Source organism: Canis lupus, chromosome 11, assembly GCF_048164855.1.
Source record: "Canis lupus baileyi chromosome 11, mCanLup2.hap1, whole genome shotgun sequence".
NCBI classification, from domain to species: domain Eukaryota; kingdom Metazoa; phylum Chordata; class Mammalia; order Carnivora; family Canidae; genus Canis; species Canis lupus.
In genome coordinates, this window is record NC_132848.1 from 23172797 (window position 1) to 23200387 (window position 27591).

The following is a 27591-nucleotide window of genomic DNA, read 5'->3' on the forward strand; positions in this document are numbered from 1 at the left end:
GAAAGTCCATGTGAGCACCTGGAATTCACCTCTGCTCTTGTTTTGAAATGATCCTGCCCTGAACCTTTTCAGAAGTGCAAACTCACCCTTGTCATTAACTCAACCTTACAGTAAAGAAGGTAAATCTTTACTAACAATATAGCTGGCCAGTGCCCCCCCAGGAAGTCCTGGGGCCCCGGGGCGCCAAGGGAGCCCAGAGCCCGGGGAGCCCGGTGCTGCCTTTAGCAGCACATCCTATCTACTCCTGGGGAGCTGAGGTGTGTAGGCTCGGAGCATGTTATACCTTTGCAGTCATTGTCCTCTGTGAGTTCATAGCCAGTCCCACAGCTGCTGTCTCTCTGGCAGCGGAAAGAGCCCACCGTATTGACGCAGGACTCTCCGAGCCGGCAGTTGTGGTTGCCCGTGATGCATTCATTGATATCTAGGAGAGACAGAGGCAAAGCAGGAGTAACCAGCCAGAACCATGGCCCCCCTGAGCTTTAACAAAAGGAATGTACCAGAAGCATGGGGCAACTGGGTCCCAGCATCTGTGAAGTGCCCTCCGCCACGTGCATATTCGGGATGGAAGGGGTCCTGGGCACTCATTACCAATGGCATCCTCCCCCTGCTACGTCTCAGATCTATTGCTCCCTCTGAGCACCTGCTAAACACATGCCAGGCCCCGAACTGGAGTCATGTGATCATTAAGGCCTCCCCCAGGAGAAGCGATCACCTGCCTCCATCTCCCCCACCTCAAGAGGGGCTGAGGGACTTGCTGAGGGCCAGAGCCTGGTCAGACCCCAAAGCCAACCCTCTTTCCCGACACTGTATTCATATGTTCCTGGAGGAGAGCCGTGGCTGGGCGCCACGCGCTGTAGACTCCAGGGAATGCTGTTCTTCACCCACAGATGGGGCCCCGACGTGCGCCAAGTGGGGCCTGCCCAGGTGTCAATCGGAGGCCGAGGCTCCCAGTGCGGCTGCGTGCCGTTGTGCTGTCGCTGGAGCTCAGTGACCGTTACCTTCACAGGACACGCTGTCAGGCAGCAGCTGGTAGCCCACGAAGCAAGAGCACACGACCTCCTCGCCCGTGTCCCGGCACTGCTGCTTGCAGGGCCCCCCGCCTGGGATCAGAGCAAATCAGAGCGAATGTTAGCCAGGAGCCCAACACACACCAGAGACCTTCTGGGTTTCCGGTTCTGTTTGGACTGGGCCAGAGCAAATGCACTCAGGGTGGACAACATACAAAGGCAGGCTCCCCATCGTGGAGCCCAGCCTCTCTGGCCTCGTACCCCCTCCCCTCTCATGGGAGACCCCCAGGATCCGGCCCTGGGCAAACCCCAGGGCTGCTGCTTCAGGTCTGAGCCCTGGTCCAACAAGCTGGCGGCATGCAGGGCCATCCCTGCCGGTTGTAGTGAGGCTGGGAGGGACAAGGCGGAGAAGCCAGTGATGCTGCTGGCTTCGTGCCCAGCACAGACACGGAGGGGCAGTCCCGTGAGGCCCCTCTCCCTGCAGAGGTGAGCTGTGATGGCCTTCTGGGTGGCCCTGCTACCTCCCCTCCACCCATGCTTCCCACGGGGCAGCTGAGTGATGCTCAAAGAGCAGATCTCCCCGGGACAAACCTCCACCAACTAGAGCCGCTACCACAGTTCTGACCACTGCCCGGGGCCCGATGACCCCGGCCCGCCTCCCCAGCCTCTCCCTCTGCCCCCACCGCACCCCTCCCTGCACCATGGCCCACCAGCTGCGGTGGGTCTGGGTGTGCACGTCTCCGCTCCTGCTGCCCAAATCTCCGTCCACCCTCACTCGTCGCAAACCAGCTACTTCCTCCCCCAGGAAGACCCTCCCACCCACCCCCACACCCCCAGGGAGCTTTCTGGGCTCTCTGCCCTCCACCAGTCCCACCCCTACCCCCCACCCCGCCCCTGTGCCAACTGTCCCTGTGCGCTGACCACATCATTTTGTGATTACACTGGCTCCCAATTAACGCTCCAACCACAGGCAGGGCAAGGCTCCGAATGAAGCTTTGGAGACGACTTGCCAGTCTAGACATGTGGGAATGCTCCGGGAAAGAGAAATAAAGTTTTATCATCTGAAAAACAAATCTGCCAGGCCCGTTGTGCTCACTTTACGTTTGCAAACGTCTCCCTTGCGAGACACGGATACGTGGACACGGTCCCTGGCACTGCTGGGGCTCCAGGACACAAAGTCAAGCAATACTCACCCCTCCCCAGATGGTCCCCCTCCCCGGAGCCTGTGTTTAGGGGGTCGCCATAGTGGGGAGGCTTGTGATGCCCACTTCCCGCGTGGCCTCCTCCCTGTGCACCCACCAGTCCCAGGCTTGGAGGGAAGGAGGAGGTGGGGAGCCCAGGAGTGCCGGGGGGATGGGGCAGAGGGACCTCAGCGGACTCCAAGCCAAAGGGCTCTTCCCAGGAGAACCCGAGTGAAACGAGAGGTCAAGCTCCCAGTGGGATTAGTGCCGTGTCCCCTGGGGTGGGGGACGGTTACCAGGGCCTCACCTCTGCAGCGGTCATTCAGGTATGGGTCCTCCTGTTCCTCCTCGATCTCCGAAATCTTGGCTGAGGGGAAAGAGGGGCAAAAGGGACATTTACCCAAACGCGGTGTCTCATCTCGTTTCTGCAGAAACCCGGAATAAATACTCCCCCTCCTTATAAATAGCAGGCAGTTGTGCCCATTTGGGGAGCTCGGTGCCCAAACGGCATGGGGGTCAGGCAACCTGCCTCACTTGCCTATTTCAGCAAATGCAGCCACGGCCCCCAGACCTTCAACGGTGCACCTGGTAAAGGCTTGTTGTCATGGGTTGAATGGGGTCTCCCCCCACAAAGATGGTGCAGCTCTAACCTCCAGCACCTATGGCTGTGACCCTTCCCTGGAGCAGACTGTTTGCAGAGGACGGAGCTAAGGGGCGTTAGGGTGGGGTCCGAGAGGCCGTGTCTGTGTCCTTAGAGAAAGAGGAGGGATGTCTGGGTGGCTCAGCGGCTGAGCGGCTGCCTTTAGCTCAGGGTGTGACCCTGGGGTCCCGGGATCGAGTCCCACACCAGGGTCCCTGCAGGGAGCCTGCTTCTCCCTCTGCCTGTGTCTCTGCCTCTCTCTCTGTGTCTCTCATGAATAAATAAAATCTTTAAAAATAAAAAAATAAAAAAAAAGAAAGAAAGGGGAAACCGGAGATAGACACACACGGAGGAGCAATGACGTGAAGACAGGCAGGAGATGCACCAGCCAAGGAGCACGCGAGGCCACCAGAAGCCAGAAGAGCCCAGCCTGGATCTGCGGCCTCAGAGGGACGTAGCCCTGCCATCACCTTGATCGGGGGCATCTGGCCTCCAGACCGGGAGACAGAACATTTCTGTTGCTTAAGCTCCCCCCACACCAACCCCAGTCTGCGGAGCCCCAGGAAATGCACTGCGAAGTAGCCGGGCATCAGCAGGGACTCACTGGGTGCACTCGGACAGGGGCCCGAGCTCTGCTCTGTGGGCCGAGCACTCGGCAGAGCCTTCAACAGGGCACCGGGAGACGGTGAGGGCACGGGGGGCAGTGGGGTACCCTGATGTGATCTAATAGCATGGATTTCCACTTTAGTTCTGGAGGAAGAGAACTAGTCCCTTCGGCTCACATCAGCCAAGGGTGGGAGGGATCCCTGCAAATCCCCGAAAGCCGTGCCCTGGGAAGTGGAAGACCCTTCTACAAGCGAAGGTGACAGAGATCACAAGTCAGTCACGAGCTGACAGCAGGATGCGACAGCCCTGGGTGGGAAAGCGTAAATCAGAGCGCACCCCGATGAAGAAAAACAAGGAAAGGAAATGCGACCTAATGGAAACCATGGAAACAATATTCCTCCCAGTGTCATGTCCTCTTCCCTCTGCTTTCTGTATCTTCAGTGAGAGTGTAACACACCCACACCAGAGAAATAAACATCGTGAAGAAGAAACATTAGCAATTCTGCTATAAAATTCAATAGGGCAGGGACCCCTGGGTGGCTCAGCGGTTAGCATCTGCCTTAGGCTCAGGACGTGATCCTGGGGTCCTGGGATCGAGTCCCGCGTGGGGAGCCTTCTTCTCCCTCTGCCCGTGTCTCTGCCTCTCTCTCTCTCTGTCTCTCATGAATAAAACCTTTAAAAATATTCAATGGGAAGTAACCTATATACATGATGTACAAGGCATTTTTTTTTCCGGCCGTTAAACTGCGGCCATGGTCCCTACATAAACTTTTCACTTGGCCAGGAACTAAACAAAAGACTTTGAGAGTGTGAATCAGCTCTCCCAGGTGAGGGGGCTGGGAGCACCTTTGCTGAGGTTATTCAGCTCGGGGACTCCTCGCTCGCTTGAGGCATTATTCGGTCTAGGTCAAGGTGTAGGTTGGGGGCGTCCGCCAGGAGGACCTGCAAGGAGCCACTTCTCGCCAGAGTGATGAGGCCATCGAGGTTTGCACGGTGATCTGTGGGAGCCAGCAAGCCTGGCACAGACACCACCATTCCTGCCAGAAAGCAAATCTCGAACATGGGCTTCCCCAGCCTCAATCTTCTGGTCTGTAGACTGGGGGTAACCAGTCCATGTCCCAGCACGGTTCCTCCCAAACTCTCTGCGGTAAAGGGACAGGGCTCTTTCCCCCATCTTAAGCCAATACTCTGATAACCTGTAATATAAATGCATTACCAGATAAACTAAGTAATGGAAATGGGCATCTTAGCCCCCACGTAGATGAAACAGACCTAAGTCACGCTATCATGTTCTTATACAAGTTCCTAAAGGTTTACACTGAATTCCTCTACTTATTTTGGCAGAGGCCGGCAGTGATCTGGGGACCCTCTGTGTGGCCCCACGGCAGCACACAGTAGGCCCGCGATAAACCTTCCTGGAAGGAAGTCATGTCTGTGTCTACGAGGAGGGAGGGCAGGGAGTCCTCACAGGGCCTTTGAGAAAAGTCTGGTGCAAGAATTGAGGCAGATAGAAGACAGCAGAGAAATAAGACATCTGGAGCTGCAAAAAAGTTCAGAGATCGTTATGGAAACAAGACATAAATCAACAAAAATCCTCCCCAGAAACACAGGAGAAATTCTCCACCAGGACGAACAGTTTGGGTTTGTTTAAAGTGAAAATGTCATCCCTGGTTTCAAAAGTCAAGGAGGGAGCCAGAATGTGGTTCCAGGCCTTCTTTCCGACTGAGATATCTGAAATCAGCCCCACGGCATCCATGAGAAATTAAAAACAAAGAGAGACTCGGTCCACTCGACCCAGGGCCACAAAGCCACGAGGGTCATGAGGCGGGGGTGATGGACAGTCCGACACAGGGAGCACGGGTCTGTGAGCTCCCCCATCCAAAGGCCTTCCTGCCCTTTACCCACCACGGTGGGAAGCGGGGAAGGAGCCCAAAGTCACAGGGCAAGCCCGGGGCACGGCACATCCCACAAAGTTTCCAGGGTTATCTCCATTACGGCCCCGGAAACCACCGCAGGAGAGAAAGAGGTTATTAGACAGACAAGAAGTTTCCTGAATCGTGTAACTGAGCCACGGCCAGAGGCTTCAGGATTCATCTTGGCCCTGGACAGATGGAGGGTGGTAGACGCACAGCTGGGAGCACCCTTAAAGCTGTTCTTGGGGTCACGCACCAATAAGTACGAGTTGAAAGAGCACAGCCGGCTAGTAATGAGTGATACCCCTGCCCCGCTTCTTCTCGACACATCACTGGCACCAGACGGACAGAGAAAGGGCGCTGGCCAGGGGGCGGAGGGCCAGTATCCTCCCTCCTGTGTGTGTCACCAAGTGACCTCAAGCACCAGGCCCTCATCCGCAGAATGGGAGCAACGCCAGCCACCATGCTGCCCGGGGCCGTGGGACAGACCGGGAAAGGTCGTGAAGGCAAACATTTACGGAGTCACCCCAAACGCTTTACACTCACTCTCCCATATATGAAGCAGGACTATAATTATCCCTATTTCACAGATGAGGAAACTGAGGTCTGCATAAGTTAGTTTACCTAAAATGCATGTCAAGACAGGGACATGGACCCAGATTTGTCAGATCCCAGATCCCAAGCCTTCGGTCCCACCCCAGGGCCGTGGCTCTCAGAGGAGGTAACCAACATGAAACTGCTCGGAGAGCTAGAACCAGCCTCCGTTGAGTTAAACGGTCAACGTGTGTACGCACACCACCGTGGTCGTTCCCTTTACGTGTTAACTTGGTTGGGCCACGGTACCTAGATATTTGGTCAAACACCAGTCTGTGTTTACTGTGACAGTATTTTAGATGAGATTAGCATTTAAATCAACAGACTCTGAGTAAAGCCGATTGCCCTCCATGATGTGGGTGGGCCTCGTCTAATCTGGTGAAGGCCTTCAGAGAAAGACTGACGTCCTCCAAGCAAAAAGGAATTCCGCCACCGGATGGCCCTTGGACTCAAGCCGCAACAACAGCTCTCCCTTGGGTCTCTGGCCTTTTCGCCCAACCTGCAGGTTTCAGACTTGCCAGCCCCCACAAGTGAGCCAAGTCCTTAAAATAAATATCTTCCTCTCTCTCCGTATATATATCTACACACATCCTCTTGGGTTTTTTAGGATAACCCCGACTAATGCACTGCCCGAAAGGGAGAAGAGGGGGAGATTACCTGCTTCTTGGAGGTCCCCAATGTCCCCGGGGGCGAAGTCTGCTGTCTCCTGGCCCTTGACGCAGCACGCCCGGAAGACCAGCCCACACTGGTAGCCGACCATGAGTGTGTACTCACAGCTCTGGCCCTGGGCCTGGGCCGCCCTCCCCAGCAGGCAGCAGTGGCAGCACCTCTGCAAACACAGGCAGACACCGGATGGAGAAGCCACACAACACAGCAGAGCCCCCCGGCCTCTCGGATCCCAGTATCCACTCGGCCTGCACAACGACACTGCTGGGGCTTGGCTATCTCTTCCAAACGCTGGCAGCAAGCAGCTCAGCAGGCCGAGCCCGGGGCGTGCTGGCCCCCAAACCTCACAGGTCCTGGTGCTGGGAGCAGCCTTCAAGGGGGTGCACCCAACATATGCCCCACCACCAGCCTGTCCCACTCAACACCCCTGCTCTGTCTGGCTCATACACCTCCAGGAGGAATTAGCCATGACAGGGACCCTGTGAGGGTCACACAAGAGCCCCCTGCAGGTACACTCCTTGTGTGGGGGCTAAGATTTCTCCCCCAGGCGCACAAAAATGAATATGCACTGGTCTCTTCCCTCCGATTCAGGTGGTTTGGGCAGCAGGAGGTGCATCGCACATTTGAAAAGCACGAGACCCTCAGGACAAGTCATCAAACGAGGGACAGAGTCACTGCCCAGAGTCACTGTCCGTCACCTGGACCCCCAGTGATCCTGAAAGTGATGCCTGAGTTCTGCAGACGGCATTTAGCCTGCTTTATGAAAAGCCTCATTTCAGTCCTTACTGTCTTATCCATGGAAAGGCACAGAACTTTCCAAAAGGTCCAGAGTGGGAGAGCCAGGAGGTGGGGCTCTGCTTGCATTTCCGTGGGGGCTGATGGGGCTTCCATCCCGCCAGAAAGAGGGAGGCATCAGTTACCGCCTCCACCTTCCAGGGCATGAGTCATCCTTCCCGGAAACACAAATCACACATCTGCCAAAGTGGCCTGTTTCTTCTCCCGTTAGAATACTCCAAGCCTTCTCTCCACCTCCCTTTTCTTTCTAGTCTGGGGACAAGGGCAGAGCTGTCTGGCAGGCAGACAGTGTCTGCAGAGCCCCGGCCCTGCCCGGGGAGGCGGCCGCTGGACGCTCTGGCTCCTGGCTCCGGGGTCCCCCTCTATGACCAGCGCTCCCTGCCCTCACCCCACCCAGCTCCCTCACACCAGAAGCCTCCTCCCATGGAGGCCCCCAAAGGCTGAGGGTGGGTGGAGGGGCTCCGGACCCCCGACTCCCCACGCGGAAGCCCCCTCCACCCTAGTCTGCATGAAGAGAGGATCCCCAGAAAGGACCCCACACCCCCCTCCAGGAATCCAGACTTCATTCCCATTCACACTCCGTGAAATGGCTCCTGGCCTTCCTGAGTGGGAATGGGAAATCTTCCTGGAAGTGCACCTCCAGAGGCTCCCAGCTGACCAGGTTAAGTGTCCAGCTCCTCCTGGTTGGCCTGGTTTTTCTCTCTCAGTGGGTGGTGAGGGCGGGACAGCCCAGTGAATGTGCGGTTTGCAGGCCCCAGGAAGCGGTCAGGGGCTCCTCCTCCCTCACGCCAGGACGCAGACCTTCCACGGGGACAGAGGCCCTGAGGGGCCCGGCGCGGACCCGGGATGGATGACATCACCCTCGCAGAGCTCGCTTCCCCCTGGGCCCAGCGACCCCACGCCGGGCCCTGCCTGGCCGGACGCCTGCCCTTGCCGGTCCTGACACTACCCCAGCCAGGCCACTGCGGAGCGTGGGCCTCTCTGAACCTCCCTCTTCTCTTCTAGGGCAGCTATGGAGGCCCCGTGTTATCAGAGGCCCCGGTGGACCGGGGTGGGGGGGCCAGGGGGGGGTACGGACGGTGGAGGGGAGGGCAGGGGGTACCATTCTGGGCTCCGGGCAGGCAGGAAAGCTGGAGGGCCTGCCTTGAACTTGGAGAGGCTCGGGTCCCTCCCCCCTCCCAGCCCAGGTAACCTCTGCTCTAATTTCAGTCTTCCTGCTGGAAGCCCGGGCACTGGAGGTCCTCGGGGCAAGGCTGGGTCCCTTCCTCCCCATCTCCCTGGTGTCATCCAGGGTTTTCTGACTAAACCGCAGGGGGCGGGGGACCAGACAGGCCCCTGGGCCCTCCTGCTGCTCTAAAGGACAGGCCTGGGCAGGCGGTGCAGGCAGGAGGGCAGCCAGGCCTCCCACTGGGGACGGCGCTGCTGGCGGCAGGACAGGTCTTCACCTTCACGAACGTAGCCTCCAGGCTGGTGTTGTCCCCGTGTGACGTGGCGCAGCTGTCTTGCTCGTTGGCCAGGTTGATGCCTGTGGCGCAGTGCAGCTCCTCCAGCTGGCTGTGGCAGCACTGCTCCTGGACCATCCTGCGGGCGGAGGGCGGCCGGGCTGAGGGCAGGGCCCGGAAGGGTGGGGGTCCCGCGGGGGGCACACAGGGCCTGGGAGCAGTCGCCCCTCAGGGATGGGGGCCCTGTCATCTTTTGGCACCTCCCCTTCTCAACCGACTCCCACTTTCACACACACTAGGGCACACACATTTGCACACACACTAGTGCACACACACTCCCGTGCACGCACACACACACCAGTGCACTCCCATGCACATGCACACACACTCGTGCACACACACATGCTTCGATATGCACACACTCCCATGCGCTCACATACCTACACACAGTGCTCACACTCGCTCCCATGCACGTGCACACACACACACTGGAGCACATGCATGCTCCTATGTGCGCACACACTCCCGTGCACTCACACACCTACACAGTGCTCACAGTCGTTCCCATGCACGTGCATACACACACACTGGTGCACACACACTCCCGTGTATTCACACACCTACACAGTGCGGACACACACACTGTTGCACATGCTGCTCCTGTGTGCACACACACTGCCATGCACTCACATCCCTACACACAGTGCACACCCTCGCTCCCACACATACACACAATAGTTGGCACACAGAAGGTGCTCAAGAAGCGTACAATTAGAAAGACCGAAGCAGGTGGTGTCTGGGGGTGGAGTTGGGAGACCCCGATTCCTGTCTCTGAGTGTTGCCCTACAAAATGTTCCCACCCAGTTAAAAAGCCACCCCTTCCGATTGCTGACGCTGGACCAGACACCCTCACCCTTCACCACTCATCTGTCTCTTCCAGACTCAGAGGAAATCGCTCCCGAGGTGGAGGAGCTGCCTGAGGCCACGCAGCGAGGGACGGTGGCAACCGTGACGCGGGGCCGTCCACATGTCCTGGCCCTGCCGGGGGCTCCGGAAAGAAGGTCCTTGCAAACTAGAGGACGCCCGAGCGTAAAGGCTAGTGTCGGCAGAAGGACCATCACCTGCCAAAATTGGATCCTTGGACACAGCTCCGGGCAGGGCAGGCTGGGCCGCGGCAGGTGAGCGGGCAGGAGGTGCGTGTGAGGCCCAGGTACGGCTCCCACCAGACCCAAGCCAACGTCAGCAAGGGCGGGACGAGCCGCCCAACCACGCCAGTCCAGAGAGAATGGGGTACCCAGCCTCGCTGTGCTGCCGACCAGCCAGGCTCCCCTGCCCGGGGGAGCAGCAGCCTCTCAGCCGGTCCTACCCCCACCTCCACCCTGCGGGGCTGGAGCTCTGCACCTGGCCTCCCATGTGCTTCCAGAACCACCTGGGGCTCTAGGATGGACTCGCCTATGCTTGTGATACCACAAACTGCATTCGTGCTTTTTGGTGAATTTACAAATAATAGGTATACCACCAGATTGCCAGCAACAGCATCCAGACGGGCATCTGTCTGCGCATGTTCAAAGACAGTGGCTGCACAGAAAAGCAGAGTTAGGGAGGATCAGAAGGCTCAGGCACTGTCTGGGAGTGGCCACCATGCAAAGCGCTAGGGTAGCGCCTTGAAATATTAAATACACAACTGCCATGTGATCCAGCGATCCCACTCGTGAGTAAACAGCCAAAGGAGCTGAAACCAAGAACTCGAGATAGTTGCACATGCACATTCATGGCAGAATCATTCACAACAGCCAAAAGACGGAAGCAACCGCATGTCCACTGAGCAATGAGCACTGAGCCGAATGCGGTCCGTCCCTACGGTGGCGCACGACTCAGCCTGAACCAGCGAGGGGATCCTACACCTGTCACCACATGCATGGACCCCGAGAACATCATCCTCAGTGAAATAAGCCAGTAACGAGAGGACAAACGCCGTATGTGTGCACTTGGGTGAGGAACCCAGAGTCCTCAAAATCACAGAGACAGAAGAGAATGGGGGTGGCCGGGTGCTGGGATGGAGGTTCGGTTTGGGAAGATGAAAACCTTCTGGAGATGGGTGGCAGCGAGGGCTGGCCTGAGCGTGCTGAACCACATGCCTAAAACCGCTTCAGATGCTCAGTTATGTTATGTATATCTCACTGCAATGAAAAGAAATTTGACTGTGTCCCTGCTGTGTGCCAGGCCCACGCCGAGGCTTCGGGGACCCGGAGCGGTGTCGCCTGGTGGAGAACAGCCTCCTGCACCGAGGGGCTCCGGCGGCCGCGGCTCCTAGGCCCTGTCCCAGTGTGGCCAGTGGCAGGAGGAGCCTGGCGTGGGGCATCTGCAGAGCGGCATGCAGATCCCCAGCCTTCCTGAGCTACCGGCCACTCGGAGCAGCAACCTGGCCTGAAATCCCACCTGGCTCACTTGCTGGCCTCCTTCAAGCTCTGCCTCCAATGTGCCGCCTCCGTGAGGCCTTCCCAACCACTCCGTCTACAATCTTCAGCCTGCCCCAACCAGGAGGAGACCCTGCCTATCGTACCCGTTTTTCCTTTCCTACGACACAGGACACCTCCTCACACACCATATAATTAACTTATTACTTTATTATCTGTGTCCTCTCTGGAAGAGATTTTGTCTTTTCTGTTCCCCAATTTATCCCCGTCTCCTGGAGCACAGTGCCTGGCACCTAGCAGGTGCAGATGTTTGCGAGTAAGAAACGAAGGCATCGGGTGCGTCAGTTGTGTTGAAAAACCTCAGCCTTGGATTCAGTGCGTATTCAAATTCCTCTGAGAGGTCGGTGGGCTACATTCAGCCCGAGGTTTTAGGCAACTTTACATTTATTTTATTTTATTTTATTTTTAAGATTTTATTTATTTATTCATGAGAGAGAGAGAAGGCAGAGATATAGGCAGAAGGAGAAGCAGGATCCCGCAGGAAGCCTGATGTGGGACACGATCCCAGGACCCCAGGATCATGCCCCGAGCCAAAGGCAGACGCTCAACCACTGAGCTACCCAGGCGTCCCACAACTTTACATTTAGATACTGAGGAACGTTGGCCCTTAGTTCAGGGCAGGGTGCAAGGTGACGTGCGCCTTGGGGAAGCATCAGAGCAGCTGTCCCCTGCCTCCCCCCAAGTGTGTCTCGTGTTAGAGGCTCCAGCAGAAGCTGAAGGCACTCGGCCAGAGCCCACGGATGCAGGAGGCTCAGCTCCTCTGAGGTCCTCTGGGGTCTCTGCTTCCCCACCAAGGGGAGCCGACCCCACCGAGCCCCTAGGACCTCCTCCCCCGACTCTGCCCAGGAGGCTCTCCTGCCTCTGTTATTTCATCCCACCCTGAATGACATCTCCCTTTGAGCCAACAGCCCAGGCTCGGCCTCTGACCTCTACAGACGATGTGGGGGCTCAAACCCCTGTGTTAACTGAGCAAAGGGGAAAACATGCAGGGGAGGCCTGAATGGGGAGCAGACGGCGACCCGGTGAGAGCCAGGCAGCTTGATACTAACACTTCATCAAGGGGTCCTGGCCCCTGAGTTCACCAGGACGAGGCAACCAGCCTCCTGGAGCCTCCGTGAAACAAAATGCTGGTCACTGCCCATCAGGGACCGTAAGTGGTGTCCTGGGAGTTCAAGAACACGTTTTGAGGACATGGTGATGCAGAAATGTACACCGCCCACCAGGATTTCTGCAGGCCCCCGTGACCAGGTGAACTCCAGCAATAAGTCGGGGGTCGGGGGAGCCTGGATTTGCAGCTACATCTCCCACAGAGAGGAGAAATGCAGCTGTTCAGATGGTATTCCCTACATGTCAGGATTTCTCTTGAGGCATGTTCGAAATTTACAGTTGAGCAAAACATAGATCATGAACCAATGCCTTCTGTGTAGCTAAGAAGGTATCTACTCTGTCATTTGGGGCCCATTGGGGATTAAAGATAACTCTGGAACATATTAAAGACTTTGGTTGGTAGAAGTAACTAATAGGGGCCCCCAGGTGGCTCAGCGGTTGAGCATTTGCCTTCAGCCCAGGTTGTGACCCTGGGGTCCCGGAATCGAGTCCCACATTGGGCTCCTGCAGGGAGCCTGCTTCTCCCTCTGCCTGTGTCTCTGCCTTTCTGTGTCTCTCAGGAATAAATAAATAAAATCTTTAAGAAAAAAAAAAAAAAGAAGTCACTAATAAATTTAGTAATGACTGAAATCCAAATTCACAAGGAGGGCTCAGCAGCCTCTAGGTCTCTCTGACCTGAGTCCCTCCCACCTGGGCGTGGAGAGGTTCGGCTGGCTGATGCCTCACTTTGAAAGTCTCTGATTTCAAGAAGTATTGATAATAGTGGCTCCCTGTTATGGCTTGAACTGAGTCCCCCCCCCCCGAGTACTACCCCAAATCCTATGTGGACATCTTCACCCCCTCATAACCTCAAATGTGACTGTATTTGGAGAGAGGGTCTGTAAAGAGGTAACTAAAGGTGAATGACCATTGGGGTGGGCGCTAATCCTGTACGACCGGGGGCCTTAAAAGGAGATCGGGACACAGATGCACGTACAGAGGGTCGAGCCTGCGAGGACACAGGGAGAGGACGGCCGTCTGCAGGCCCAGAAGAGGGGCCTTGGGAGGAACCAGCCCCGCACCCACCATGGTGCCGGACTTCTGGGCTCCGGAGCTAGGAAACCATAAGCCCCACAGTCTGTGTGGTGTTTGTGATGGCAGCCCGGGCGGACTGACACACTGTCTGGCTTCGTGGTGCTGGCTTTTTCCCTCTGTCAATGTCCCTACCCTGAAAGTATGGCATCACAGTCCTTTCCCAGTTGGGGAAATTGAGGCTCTGAGCTGGCTCAGGTGGCACAGCCAGGAATCCAGCCCCGCTCCATCCAGCTTCCAGGGGACCAGGCTGTTCCTCATGGGCAGTCAGCAAACAGAAGGCTCGGTGCTGACCACTGGCTTTGCACCAGCCCCTCTGACATTTGCAGCGCTGAGCCTCACTTGGGAGCCGAGCTCCCGGCTCTCACCCGTCAGATGCCCCGCACATCCTGACTGCGTGGCCTCCCACTCTATTCAACCGACCTTGTGTCCCATTTTCTCTTCCTTTGTTTGGTCTATAACGCTCTTGACTTTTCAAGAATTTCCTAAATCAAGATTTACATCGTCCGGCCATGCTGGCAGACTGCACGTGATGCTCGCTGCCAACATAAATGCAAAAGCCCAGAACGAGGCGGACGAGCCTTCCCTGCACATTCTTTCCATGGCAGTTCTCCGGCCAGCTCCCCAAGGCCCCGAGGGTGGTGCGGCTTAGCCTGGGACGGGAGGAGACCTCGAACTACCCAGCGAGGGACTGCTGTCGTGCCCTCGCCTCCCTGACGCTGGCTCCCCTGGCCAGCGGATCTGGGTTCAAATCCTACTGCCATCAACTACCTGCTGTGTGTGCAGGGGGGTTAGGGGAGCTCATGTTGCTCATCTGTAAACTGGGATTAACAACAGGGTTAAATGACGTAACGTGCAACAAATACACAGTGCAAAGGAAGCGCTTCGTACAGGCTTGCTACTATTTTTACTATTACGTTTACGGTGACAATCAACATCATCGATCTTCGTCACATACCCTAAGTTTACATTCTCCCAAAACTTGGAGGGAGCTTCAGTTAATTTAAGGAAAGAGGAACGGTGGATCCAGGCGCTGCATGAGAAGAACAAGCATCTGGGGCTCGTCTGTGTGTTCCGGGTCTGAAGGCAGCCCCTACTTTGACTTGCCAGGCACATGATCTCACCCGACCCCACAACAGGCCGCTTTGTGTTAGGAGGAACCTGACTTGGCCACAGCGCCCAGCAGCGGCAGAGAGACCGGCAAGGCTGGACGTCCCTGCTCTGTGGCCCAGGGACAGGAGTGATGCCCCGGCCACCACAGGGCAGCCAGGCAGGGGGAGCCCAGTCCCGCTCGAGGACCTGGGAGCACAGAGGAAGGGGGAGGGGGTCACCCCCCACGCCTCCCACAGTGTGAGTGGACGTGGCCTGCACGCTGTCCCTCCTCCCCCATTCTGCTAAAGGAACACCACGCGGGGAGAACGGTGGCCGCTGGCACATGTACCTGCATTCCTTGGATTCCGAGGTGTACGGCAGCGAGCAGTCCCTGTGCTGGGTGGCCATTTGGTGTCCGTCAGCACAGCAAGCCTCCATGACGGTGTCTGCGGCCACTGTGTGGGGAGAGAGCAAGGTGCCTGGTCGGGGGGTGACTCGCCATGGGCCCACGTGAGGGCCCCTTTGATGTGTGGCCCCCATCCCATTGCCTCCGGCCCCCGCTACGGGCCAGGCTGGTCTGAATAGGCCTGGACACACCCGGCAGTCACTCCACAAATGTGAACTGAAAACCCACTGGGTCCTGAGCTGGAACTCATACCCGCTCCTTCCTAGAGAGGCCCGACATCTCCCAAATCCAGGCCTGATTCAGGGGGCTCAGCTCGATGCTGGGGATCCATGCTCCCCCAGGCTGAATCCCTGCTCAAGCCATGCTCCAGGGACCCTGCCCAGAGGGGGGACCTGCCCAGAGTTGGGCCTTGTCCAAAGTGGGACCTGACCAGACAGGGACCCTGCCCAGAGGGGGACCCTGCCCAGATGGGGACCCTGACCAGATGGGGACCCTACCCAGAGGGGGGCCTTGCCCAGAGGGGGGGGCCTTGCCCAGACGGGGACCCTGCCCAGACGGGGACCCTTCCCAGAGGGGGATCCTGACCAGATGAGGACCCTGCCCAGAGGGGGGCCTTGCCCAGACTGGGGGAGCCCTGCTCAGACGAGTCAGGAGGGCAGCAAAGGGGTGCAGGTAACACCAAGATGACCCTTCGAGGGTCAGGGATGGAGGCGGCCAGGAGGTTCCCAGCAGGCTGATACTGGACACTAGAACAACCCAGGGGGGTCCCCTCCTGAGGGAAGGTCTGCCTGGTGAGTGGGGAGCTCACACCAGGGAGGAGAAGCAAAGCTCAGGGACAGGATGGAAATGGAGGCCTCACAAGCCCCTCGGGTGAGGAGGAAAGAGCCAACATTTCTAGACCAGCTTCTGGGAGCCACATCCGCGTTTCCTCCTTAAAGTTTTTTTTTTTACATTTATTTATTTGACAGAGCGAGAGAAAAAGAGCACAAACAGGGTGAGTGGCCGGCAGAGGGAGAAGGAGAAGCAGATGCCTGAGCAGGGAGCCTGACATGGGGCTCGATCCCAGGACCCCAAGATCACAACCTGAACTGAAGGCAGACGCTTCACCGGCTGAGCCCCCCACGTGCCCCTCTGCTTTAATTTTTGTAAGCTCCTAGTTAGCAAGGCGTCAGTCCTCATCCTACAGTTGATTTGCACAAGATCCCGTCCCCGTCCACAAAAAGGGCAGCAGAAGGGTCCACACGGGTCAAGCAGCAGGCCCATGCGCACACTCACAGACGGACAATGGCCCTCCAGTCCCCAGGCTGGCTGGAGGAAGAGGGGTGTCACCTGGAACCAGGGCTCCCGGGGGTCTCGGAGCTGCTCCCCACAGCGAGAGACGTACCCCGGCCCATCCTCACTCTCCCGGGGCTCCCCTGGGCCGGCAGAGTGAGTCCAAGCTGGTTTGGTGAAGAGTGACATACCACCCAGTCCGCTGCCACCCGGCCCCTCGTCCCCTCCCTGCCCCCTCCTCGCCCCCCGAACGTGAGGGATTGGCCACGGGGCTGGGGCTCAGGTAAAGGGCTGGCATCTCGGGGCTCCCAGCGCAACAGCAGGAGCCCGGCCCCAGGACAGGAAGCCGCAGGGTAAGGGGCACAGTGTCCAGTGTTCCCATTCATGCACCCCCCACCTCCCACCCCCGTTCCTTCGTTCTCATCCTGAATTTAAGGCAAGTGCTCATGAAACACAGGACCTTACCTGTCAGAGGTAAAGTACGGCCTGTTGTTCATGAGTGTGACCCAGCCAGGAGGCTGATCCCCCCAACACCCCTGGAGCCGCCGAGCCCAGCTCCCCAGCCACCCCGGCTCCAGCTGGGCCCATCCAGCCCTCCCCCCACCGAGGTGTCACCCTCGGGCTTCTCACGGCCCCTCTGGTCTCCAGCACCGCCCACCCACTGGCTGGGTGCCCCCACTCCTGCAGCCGGCTGCCCCCAAATATCCTGCAGGCTGGGCCTGTCTCGTCCTCGGTCCATCGGCACAGAGCTGGCAAGAGCAGCTTCGGGGCTGAGCAGAAAGGGCACGAGCTGCTGGGGTCACAGCTCCAACCCCACCTCCGGCTCATCCTTGCTCTGTGACCCTGGCCTGGCGACGTCCCATCTCTGAGCCGCAGCCCCCTCGGTGGTGAAGACGGGGCTTGAAGCGCCTCCGGAGAGATGCTGAGCTGCTAAAGGTCTGAGCACCCAGGGATTTGCTGGCCTGGTTCCCTGGTTCTCAGGGGCCGCGGCCCCCGCCTGGGGTGCGGAAGCCCCCAGGGATGAGCAGCACCCCCAAAGCCTCCCTCCGGCCCTGGGAAAGGCAAGCACCGGGGAGGCTCAGACTCCCACGGCCACCTCAGCAGCGTGAGAACCTTGTGCCCTGAGCTGTGGAAACATTTGGAAATGATTCTCGCTGGGGAACCTGAGCACTTTGAACCTTCTTCTCAGCAGGACGATAAAAATATTAAGTCTTTTGCTCAGTCCAGAAATTGGAATGTCCCTGGAATGCTCCAAGCAGCCACAAAGCTGGAAGTTGTGCAAAGCAGAGCCGCCTGGGGGCCGCGTCTGGGGCAGGGAGGGGGGTGGGGATCAGCATGCGCTGTCCCCACGCCCCGGGAGCCTCACAGCCCTCTGGGGTCAGCTCATCCCTCTTGGGGATGCATCCCCATCAGCCACAGGGAAGCTCTCGCACAGCCCCAGCAGATGGGCAACGGAGAGTCTGCCAGGGCCCACGGCCGGGCTGGATGGTGACAAGGCAGGGGTGCGGGGACCAGACCCGGCAGGGTGTCACTGTCCTCATTGTAACAGGCAGCCCTGACACGTGATGAGCTTCTTCGATTCACCATCTCTTTCCCCCACGAGCTCTTACCTCCCCTTTTATGCCACCACGCAGGGCACAAGGGGTCACCTTGCTGGGCAGAGGAGGCATCTTTTCCAAGCCATGCCCCCTCTCTTGGCACCTCCATCCCTTCCTATATTTTACTCTCAAGGAATGAACAGCTCTGGGCTGGACATCTCTGTTCATAAACTGTCATTCCTAAAGTCCTGAGTATTTGCTTAGGCCAGAGAGGGAGGAGAGGAGCTGGATCAAAGGGAAGACATTCTCCAGACTCTCCGAACAAGCAGGGGACAGCTGTCCTGAAGGCCTCCCTGCTCACACGGCCCTGCCAGCCCCGCAGCTGGAGCACCGCTGCCAGGGTATAGGGCCAGCACCGGTGGCCAACGGGTGGCCCTTGAGAGCTGGGCTAACTGGCCAAAGTTCATGGGTTTCTGGTCAAGGCAGAGGTGCTGATGTCAGGATGAGCTGAGAGCTGGGGCTTAAAGTCAGAGGGACCAGAGGGAGACTGCCAGCCCCTGTTTATCAAGCCCTCCGGAGCATAGCAGTGCAGCGGGGAGGAAGGGGCAACATCAGGCAGATGGGGGTTCAAGCCCCTGTCCCCCCACCCCCGAGCCTACTCTGCAGCTCACCATCCCTGGAGCAAATTCCTGAAACTGTCTGCACCTCACAGGGGTGCCCCAATCTGTGAAATGGGGCTCGGACCCCTGAGTCACAGGGTTCTTGTGAGTGCCCGGCACACAGAAGGCAGCCAGGGGCTGTCCTACTCCTGTGTCTCCTCTAACCCTTTCACCACTGTCTTTAAAGCATATGCTGTGGGGGACGCTTGGGTGGCTCAGCGGTTAGCGTCTGCCTTTGGCTCAGGGTGTGATCCCGGGGTTCCTGGGATCAAGTCCCGCATCGGGCTCCCCGAGGGAGCCTGCTTCTCCCTCTGCCTGTGTGTCTGCCTCTCTCTCTGTCTCTCAAAAATAAATAAATAAAATCTTAAAAAAAAAAGATAAAGCGTATGCCTTAAGTGTTTTATCACCAAACTTGTCACCATCGGTGGCTGTAGGTATGGAACCTGGACTTCAAAGATAATTACGAACGGAAGAAGCCAAATGGAGCTAAGTCACCACACAGGGATGGGAACATAAAGGCTAGGGCGTCCTCATCCCCCCCCCGGACCATGCCTTGCCCTCCCCACACCAGGGGGAGCGCTCAGCTGTCACTCAAAATCCCCGATGCTTTCCAGGCCAACCTCTCGCTCTACTGCTCCTGGGCCTGGGCTCTGGCCCCTCGAGGCTCTGGTCCTTCTCCGTCCAGCCCTACACCTGCTCACCTCCAGATATCACCCAGCTCTGTCGGGATATCCTTCATCATCATGCCTCCCCACCATCACTGCCATCGCTCAGTGAGTGCTTGTCGCTGAGTGCTCACTGTGTGCTGGGCCCAGCACTTACCTCGATTCTCACAAGACCCCCAGTGAGGCCAGTTCATTATGTTCCCCATTTTGCATGTATGAAAATTGCAGCTCAGAGAGGTTAAGGAACTAGCTCAAGGTCACACGGCTGGGGGAGGTGAGTGGCAAAGCCAGGCATCAGGTTTGGTTCTGACAGCCTCCAAAGCTGGTCTGGTCTGCCTCCTGGCAAATTAGGAACTCCTCTGGGGCAGGGATGGTACCTCTGTCCTCCCGGTGACCCTGTAGCATCCGCCCACACCTGGCACAAACAGCGAGGCTCAGTATTAGTTGAACGGGACAGACTGGCCACAGGCTTCTTAACCAGGCCGGATCTGCAAGACTGTCCCTGGAGTACAAGGTTCGCCTGCAAACACACCTCTTCACGGGGAGTCAATGACTCCCCGGAATAACAACTGATTGGGGCCTACTACCCCTTAGTGTGGGGCTGCTGAGAGCCCAGGACACGCTGGGGCCATGGGTCTGAGACTCCAGAATTACCACTTTATTGGCCTTAGAGACAGTTGCCCCCCAACCCATCAGAGCTGCAGGGAAAGGAGGGGTCTCGCAGACAGAGGGGAACCCCCTGCAGAATTCTCCAGAGTCACGGCTCAAGGTGTCAACAGGTACCATCTGCAGCAGGTTGGTCTTTCACGGACATGTGCATCCCATCCAAGAGAAGGTCTGTTATTAACCTATGTTCTGAAACAAAAAAAGCCCCCTCCCCCACCTTCCCCTGGGCTCTTCCCAAGCATTTCCTTTCCCTGGGGCGGGCCCAGGGTCTCTAAAGCACCAAGGCCAATGTCACTCCCACCCCCCACACACCTCTTCCAAGACCCATCGCAATTCGATAGGGACTCCGAGCTGTCTTTGCTGTTTTCATCCTTGTCCCCTTTGTCGTGAACAAGCTTTACTCTGGGGACCAAAATCACATTAGGGCAGAAAGGAGGCATGGTGGCCCAGGGAAGGAGTGCTAGGTAGGGAGCCCAGGCTGGTGTCCCCGCCTGTCCCTGCTCTGTAGCAAGGGAAGAGCGGTCACTATAAACATTGCCATGGGCCACCCGGGTGGCTCAGCGGTTTAGCGCTACCTTCAGCCCAGGGTGTGATCCTGGAGACCCGGAATCGAGTCCCATGTCAGGCTCCCTGCGTAGAGCCTGCTTCTCCCTCTGCCTGTGTCTCTGCCTCTCTCTCTCTGTATGTCTCTCATTAATAAATAAAATCTTAAAAAAAAAAAAACATTGCCTGCATAGATAGTCTGAAAACCTGCTACGCACCGTGTTCGGATGATAGAGACCCCAGCTTCCTGTTCTACTAAAGCCACATAGAACACGACAGTCTGGACCATTGCTTACCCTTCCTCGTGCCTGGAGAATAGTGGCTACACAGGCGTCTTTGCGTTAAAATGACCTTGGCCTTCCCCACGATGGTTTAAAAGCCGAGAGCCTAATTATGAACTAAAAGCTCCGTTTAAAGTTTGGTTGTTGAAGACATCGTGCTCAGTGAAGTAAGCCGGTCAGGAAAGGATCAAGCCTGTGAGACTCCACCTACGAGGTCCCTGGAGGAGCCACAGTCAGAGACGGAAAACAGACGGTGGGCGCCAGGGGCTACGGGACAGGGTGGGGGGTGGGAGCTGTTCCGTGGGCGCAGAGCTTCAGTTTGGGGAGATGAAAAGATTCTGGGGGCGGACGGGGTGATGGTTGCACAACCATGGGAATGTACTTAATGTCACCAAACCGTGCACTTAAAAACGTTTAAAATGGTGAATTTTATGTTATGTGTATTTTACCGCAATTAAAAAAAAAACACATTTAAAAAAATTGATTGAGTGTTTGGGCACCTGGGAGGCTGTCGGTTAAGCGTCTGCTTTCAGCTCAGGTCGTGATCCCGGGGTCCTGGGATCGAGTCCCGTATCGGGCTCCCTGCTCAGTGAGGAGCCTGCTTCTACCTCTCCCTCCGCTGCTCTCCTTTCTTGTGCTCTCTCTCTCTCTCTCCTAAATAAATAAAATCTTTTTTAAAAATAACAATAAATTAAAAATACTATTTAGAGACAGTTCCCCCTGTAGCAGTTTGGTGGCGGCTACAGGTTTGTACGTAGCAAGCCAGGTGACCTCAGGGAAGAGGTGAAATGTTAAGGAAAGAAAGCAGAGGGCAGGGCTCACTCTCTACCCTGAGCAAGAGCCTAGGGAAGGCTTTTGGGGGGTGACAGGGAGGCCATCCTTCTGGCATCACTTCCCCAACCACATACATTAAGAATTCAGCATTGTGGGCAGCCCGGGTGGCTCAGCAGTTTAGCACCGCCTTCAGCCCAGGATGTGATCCTGGAGATCCGGGATCGAGTCCTGCGTCAGGCTTCCTGCATGGAGCCTGCTTCTCCCTCTGCCTGTGTCTCTGCCTGTGTGTGTGTGTGTGTGTGTGTGTGTGTGTGTCTCATGAATAAATAAATAAATAAAATCTTAAAAAAAAAAAGAATTCAGCATTGTCAGTGCAAGGGAAAGAGAGAGGGGGGGAGCCCAGGCAGTGGTCTGCTCGGACAGGGGATATACAGCTGGGCCAGGGGGCCTGGGGTTGGGAAGCAAGAAGAGAACAGGGTGACACCTCCCACTGGACACCACATCTCACTGGCACCAACCATCAAGGATTTCACGGCGGTGGACAGCGTCAGGCCAACCAGCAGTCATAGACTGGCTGGCAGCCCTTCCAGAAGGACATCGATTCACAGAAATCCCATGCAGAGACCCCACCACATCTGAACAGCCCTCAGCCACATGGAGCAAATGAGGCTTCTTTTATCCCTAACTCCTGGGAGCAATGCCAATATCGATGACGTCACCCTCAGGTGAGCCCATGCTGGAGGCCCACGCATGCCCGATGCTGGGCCGCAGGTGCTCTTAAGAGAAGCAGGGCCACCGGCAGTCTGCAATCTTCTCTCTCGGACCACTTCCCTCCCTTCTGAGCAGAAGCTTCGATGGAGCACACTTTTAACCTCTGGTTCCTTGTAATCCGACTGTGAATTGGATCCACAAAGCATTACACTAAATATAAACGAAGAATAAGCTCTGCTGCAAAATCTTATTAGCCTTCGACTCAGATATTCCAAGGGAGGTGATGTGTGGGTTAAAACTGCCCAGCCCTGGACCGGCCTCCACCTCGCTGAGCCTCCTCTTCCTTACCTGTCAAGTGAGGAGGTTACAGTGTTGGGCTGGGAGGCTGGATGGGATAATCCAGGCAAAATGCTTACATCAGGGTCGGACCACAGAAAGAGTCTTCGAAATGGAATCATACAGTCACACAAGTTACTGCACCAGGAATGGGAATGGGAAGAGCGTTCTTCTTCACGGGAATCACACACCCCTCCAGACCGACACATTGCCTCGTGGCCAACACCCCACCACCTCCCTTCAGGGAAGAGCCACACCTGCCAGAAATAACTGATGAGCATGTGGACATAGCCTGGTTCACCAGCTTCAGATACCACCTGTCACCTGAGACAGCAGCTAAAACTTCTGGGTGAATTAGGGCTTCGTAAAGACTAGAGGGCAGACTGTGAGTCTGGTGGTTTTGATGGACGCCAAAGGCATGCTAAGTGTTCAGGGCCACACTGTGCCTCACGGTCTAGAGCAGCACATGTTCTCATCAAGTGGTAAAGACATGCATGTTCTTCCCAACACTATAGATACTGGCTGACACTTAGAGGGCTTCTATACTGCTCCTTGGGTGGAAGCTTCCAGAATGTCAGCCTGCCATCTATTGTCATCATCACAGGGGCTCTGGGCAACGCTGGACTGGCCCATGAGCAAGTGAGAAGTAAGCCAAGTTGCTTCGTGTAGGGTGTTACGGTGGGACATGCCCAGGGCTGGAGCTGCAGAGGCCCCGGGGTCTGGTCACAGCTCCACCAATGAGGGTCCTTTCACTTGGCACAAGGCCAGGCCTCAGTCTCCTCATCTATAAACTGGGTGGAGAGAAGTTAGCCTGCAGTCAAGCGAAGGCTTTCCAAACCTCGCCACACATATGGACACCAGTCTGACAAAATTCCCACTGGATTGCAACAAAATGGGAGAGAAAGGAAATGGCCAAGGGAGGTTTTCCACAAACCAGCCTGATCCCACTTAAAAGGCCGTCTTTTATTTATTTCTTTTATTCGGAGACCCTGCCCCTCCAAACATCCTGTATGTATATGGAATGGTTGTGGTGGTGATTGGCTGGATCTCTGCTTTCTATTTTAACAGTCTTGTTTGGCAAAACAAAAAAGTGATAAGCTCTGGTGCATAAATGAGAAGGGGGAGAAGGTGCGGCATCAGAGGCTGGCTAGCAAGTCCATTTTCTTGTTTTTCTCGTACAAGCAACAGGAAACTGCAACCAAACAGAAAACCCTGGAAGGCTCAGCCCACCCCTGCAAGGGGCCCTCCCCAACCCTTGGCCACTGCTCTCATGCTGTCCCACGTCCTCTGTGCATTCAAAACACCCCTCCGCGGCTGGCTCGGTTGGTAGAGCACATGACTTTTGATCTCAGGGTTGTGAGGTCAAGCCCCACGTTGAGTGTAGAGATTTCTTAAAAACAAAATCTTAAGAAAAAAGAAAAAAGCCCCTCTTATGACCCTTCCATGTGCAGGCTGTGGCTTGGGGAGAGGGATCCAGAGGTGGAAAGGCAGGAGGAGACTGTCCTCATAGGGACAGCCCAGGGAGACACCAGGTAATTGTCACTGGGGTCTGGTGCCTGGTACCTCCACATCCCCTGCAGGTCTAGGATAAGGACGGAGCCATCTCCCCCTTCAGGGGCACCTGACCGGCCCAGGAGGTGGGGTGCGGGGGATGCTGGAGTCTGCTCTCAGGGCTCCACACAAGGGCGGCAGGTGCCTCAAACCATCACACACAGCACGTGTCACAGACAGACAGGGGTCTCGGGCAGAGAACCAGCGACAGGAGGCAGCACAAGAGAGGGACCAGAAGGCACATCTCTGGGAAGGAGAGGAGAGGCAGCTCCCAGATCGCTCCCTCCAGGCAGTAACCTCCTGCGAGCGACCAAGGGCAGTGGACACGGGGGCCGTCCTCACCTCCTGAGGTCTCTACGGCAGCCCACCCTGCAGGGCCGTCTCCCCTGGTTGCCCCCTGCACTCTCTGGCCACCTGTCATGTGTCCTCTACACCTGGCCTTTGTAAGCTGGAGCTGGGTGGTCCCGTGTCCACTCCCTTCCTGGGACCAGCTCATTCACACCCACGTCGGTTCAAAGGTCTCTTCCTCCAGAAGTCTTCCCCAACTAAACCCCTACATGCGCGTGCACACACACACACGGTAGTTCTATGCTCTATGGTCTCTGTGCACCTCGAACTTCCCAGCACCAGCACAAATGATTAACTGCGTGTGTACTTAGTGCCACGAGGGCTGGGACAAGCTCTGCACCCTGCCCCACGCCGGCCTCCGAGCAGGCCCTCAATCGATTCCTGTAAAAGAACGAATGATCTCATGGCATCCTGGCAGCTCGAGGAAACAGGGGGTCAGGGAGAGATTAAGCAAGTCGCCTGATGCCACAGAGCAAACACAGAGGTGGCCTTGGAGTCTGGCTCGGACTCTAAAGCTCACACACACTCTGGTAACACGCGGAAGGAAACTGGCTGCCGCCGGAGCAGAACTTTCCAGAATCAAGACTTCCAGGCAGCAAGAGAGAGGAGGAGGTTTGCTGCCCTGCTGTTCCTAAACACAATTTGGGGGGGCCCATGGGTGGCTCCGTGGCTGAGCGTCTGCCTTCGGCTCAGGGTGTGATCCTGGGGTCCCAGAATCGAGTCCCCCATCGGGCTCCCTGCATGGAGCCTGCTTCTCCCTCTGCCCGTGTCTCTGCCTCTCTCTGTGTGTGTCTCTCGTGAATAAATAAATAAAATCTTTAAAGCAAAAAAAAAAAAAAAAGAACACATTTGAGAGCCATGCTTCCAGGTTTGAATCCTGGTGGCTCCACACAGCAACACAGGTGTGCGACTTGGCCTCTTTGGGCCTTGGTCGCTTCACATCCCCCTTCATGGATAATGGGGGGGAAATGACAGGAGTGGGTTGCAGAGAGACATCGTGTCAAAATCAGAAGCATATCTCCAGCTCAGTTATTAGCAACCACCACCCACCCTTCTGCTCACACCACAGTAACGGGGTCAGCCTGAACCATCCTTCTCCCTCACCCTCCATGCTCATCCCATGCAAGTCCTGTCCACTCGAGCTACCAGGCACCCTAGATCTTTGCACTTCCCAGCAGCCCCCTGACTATCACTCCACCCAGGGCAGCTTTAGCCGGGGACCCTGCAGAAGCCCCCACACTGGCTTATTCTGACCCCCCCTTGTCTGCCCATAGTCCACTCACCAAGCGGCAGTCCAGATGACTTCTAGAAACCTGAGTCAGTGTCACTTCTCTGCTTCAAATCCTCCAGCAACTTCCTAGTTCACTTTGGATAAAACCCACAGTCTGCATCCTAGTTTTTAAGACCCTCCCATCTCGGCCACCCTCTGCTCCCCGCCACTCTTTCCCAGGGGCACACACTCCCCTCTGGTCCCTCCAATACATCTGATCCCACCTGGGGCCTTGGGCTAGCTGCTCCTTTTGTCCAAATGCTGTTCTCAGGTCTTTGCAGACAGCTCCCCACCACTCACACCTCAGCTAGGTATCACCTCCCCATCCACCCACTTGAGAGGCACCTTTGTCTGCTGTCCTCGTCATGGCATGTCAGGGTCATTGCAGCACTGATTCCTACTGATACAGCCCCGGGAGGGCATGTGTTTCTGGGTTTGCTGTTAGTATGTGCGATGCCTTAAACGGTGGCCCCTAAAATGATATATCCACGTCCTAACCCTGGAATGTGGCTTTATTTGGATTAAGGGTCTTTGCAGGTGTAATTAGGATCTCAAGATGAGGGCACCTGAGTGGCTCAGCAGTTGAGCGTCTGCCTTCAGCTCAAGGCGTGATCCCGGTGTCCTGGGATTGAGCCCTGCATCAGGCTCCCGACAGGGAGCCTGCTTCTCCCTCTGCCTGTGTCTCTCCCTCTCTCTGTGTCTCTCATGAATAACTGAATAAAATCGTAAAAAAATAAATAAATATCTCAAGATGAGATCCTCCTGGATCATGTGGGTGACCCCAAATCCCATGACAAGTATCCTTAGAAGAGACACACGGTGGAAGAAAAAGCAACGTGAAGAAAGAGGGACCCACGAGCCCAGGCACACCAAGAGCCCCCAGGAGCTGGGAGAGGCAAGGATGGACACCCCCCCCACCCCCCGCCCAGAGCCTTGGTGGAGAACAAAGCCCTGCAGACACCGTAATATCTGACTTGTGGCCGCCGGGACGGTGAGAGGCTAGGCCTCTGTTGCTCTAAGCTGCTCAGTTTGCAGTCATTTGTTCTGGAGCCACATGAGACCCACACAGCACACAAGCTCCACGAGGCAGGGACCGTGTCTGTCCCGTGTCCTGGGGCCTCGAGCTTGCTGAGAACTGACAAATGATAGAGGCATTATGAAGAGCTCCTCAGGGGCCAGGCCAAGCTCATGAGGGACACTCAGGAAACATCTGCTGACAAGAACTGAGCGGATTCATGACACCACTTATCACCTCCCTTCTCCTCCTAGGCCTGTTCCCCCACCTATACAAGGAGTGGACCAGCTGACCTGTGGCTTCCATGGGCTGATAGGCAAACTGTTCTTCCCACATTCTCCTCAAATGCCCACCATAAAGCCCATCCCGGGCTCCCATCAGCCCCCAAGGCTGGTTCTCTGGATCCCCTAAAGGGCCCAGACTGCCAGCTGCGTGGTGTCCCCCCTGAGTGGCCCGAGGCTGGCAGTGCAGGGAACTATACACATCACAGACCCGCCAATGTGGAGAAAAGAAGGCTCGGCCCCTGGCTCTCAGGAGCAGTAACCCGGGCCCTTGGCAGGTGGGTCTCCCCAGAGTCAGCAACAGGGTGGGCGGGAGTCCAGCGTCCCTACTCCCGGCACTGGCCGTGTCAGCGGAGCCCTCTGGCTGGATCGCTTGGCAAGCCTGGGGCCAGATTAAGCAGGAAAATGACCTAAACAATTTCCAGGGCCGTCCTCTCCAGATGTCGGGCCCGCCCTGTTGTGTCTGGAACCCAGGACCAGCCAAGAATATTTTCCTTTATAAAGATGCCAGGAAAGGGGCGACTTTCTACCCTGTGGACAGTTCAAGACCTCACCCAGCGTCCTGTGGCCAGAGGCATCCATCCCTGCGTGCACCGCCTCCCCCTGAAGCAGGGGGAGCATGGTCAACATAGGTTCCTTGGGGGCTCCTGAGCCCACCCTGAGATGGCAGCAAGGAGGGCCTGA

The 27591-nt window shown here is 56.7% G+C and overlaps 1 protein-coding gene across 4 annotated transcripts in view; it reads right to left on the reverse strand.

The window, feature by feature from the left end:
- Window positions 1-27591, reverse strand: part of FBLN1 (fibulin 1) — a 117430-nt gene that overhangs the window by 51496 nt on the left and 38343 nt on the right. For all 4 annotated transcript variants that reach the window (XM_072843547.1, XM_072843546.1, XM_072843549.1 and 1 more), the window contains 6 exons: window positions 14941-15046; window positions 8848-8983; window positions 6599-6770; window positions 2496-2555; window positions 999-1100; window positions 284-421 (listed from right to left, as the gene is read on the reverse strand). In XM_072843547.1, coding sequence (XP_072699648.1) covers window positions 284-421; window positions 999-1100; window positions 2496-2555; window positions 6599-6770; window positions 8848-8983; window positions 14941-15046 — 714 coding nt within the window. The remainder of the gene's footprint in view (window positions 1-283; window positions 422-998; window positions 1101-2495; window positions 2556-6598; window positions 6771-8847; window positions 8984-14940; window positions 15047-27591) is intronic.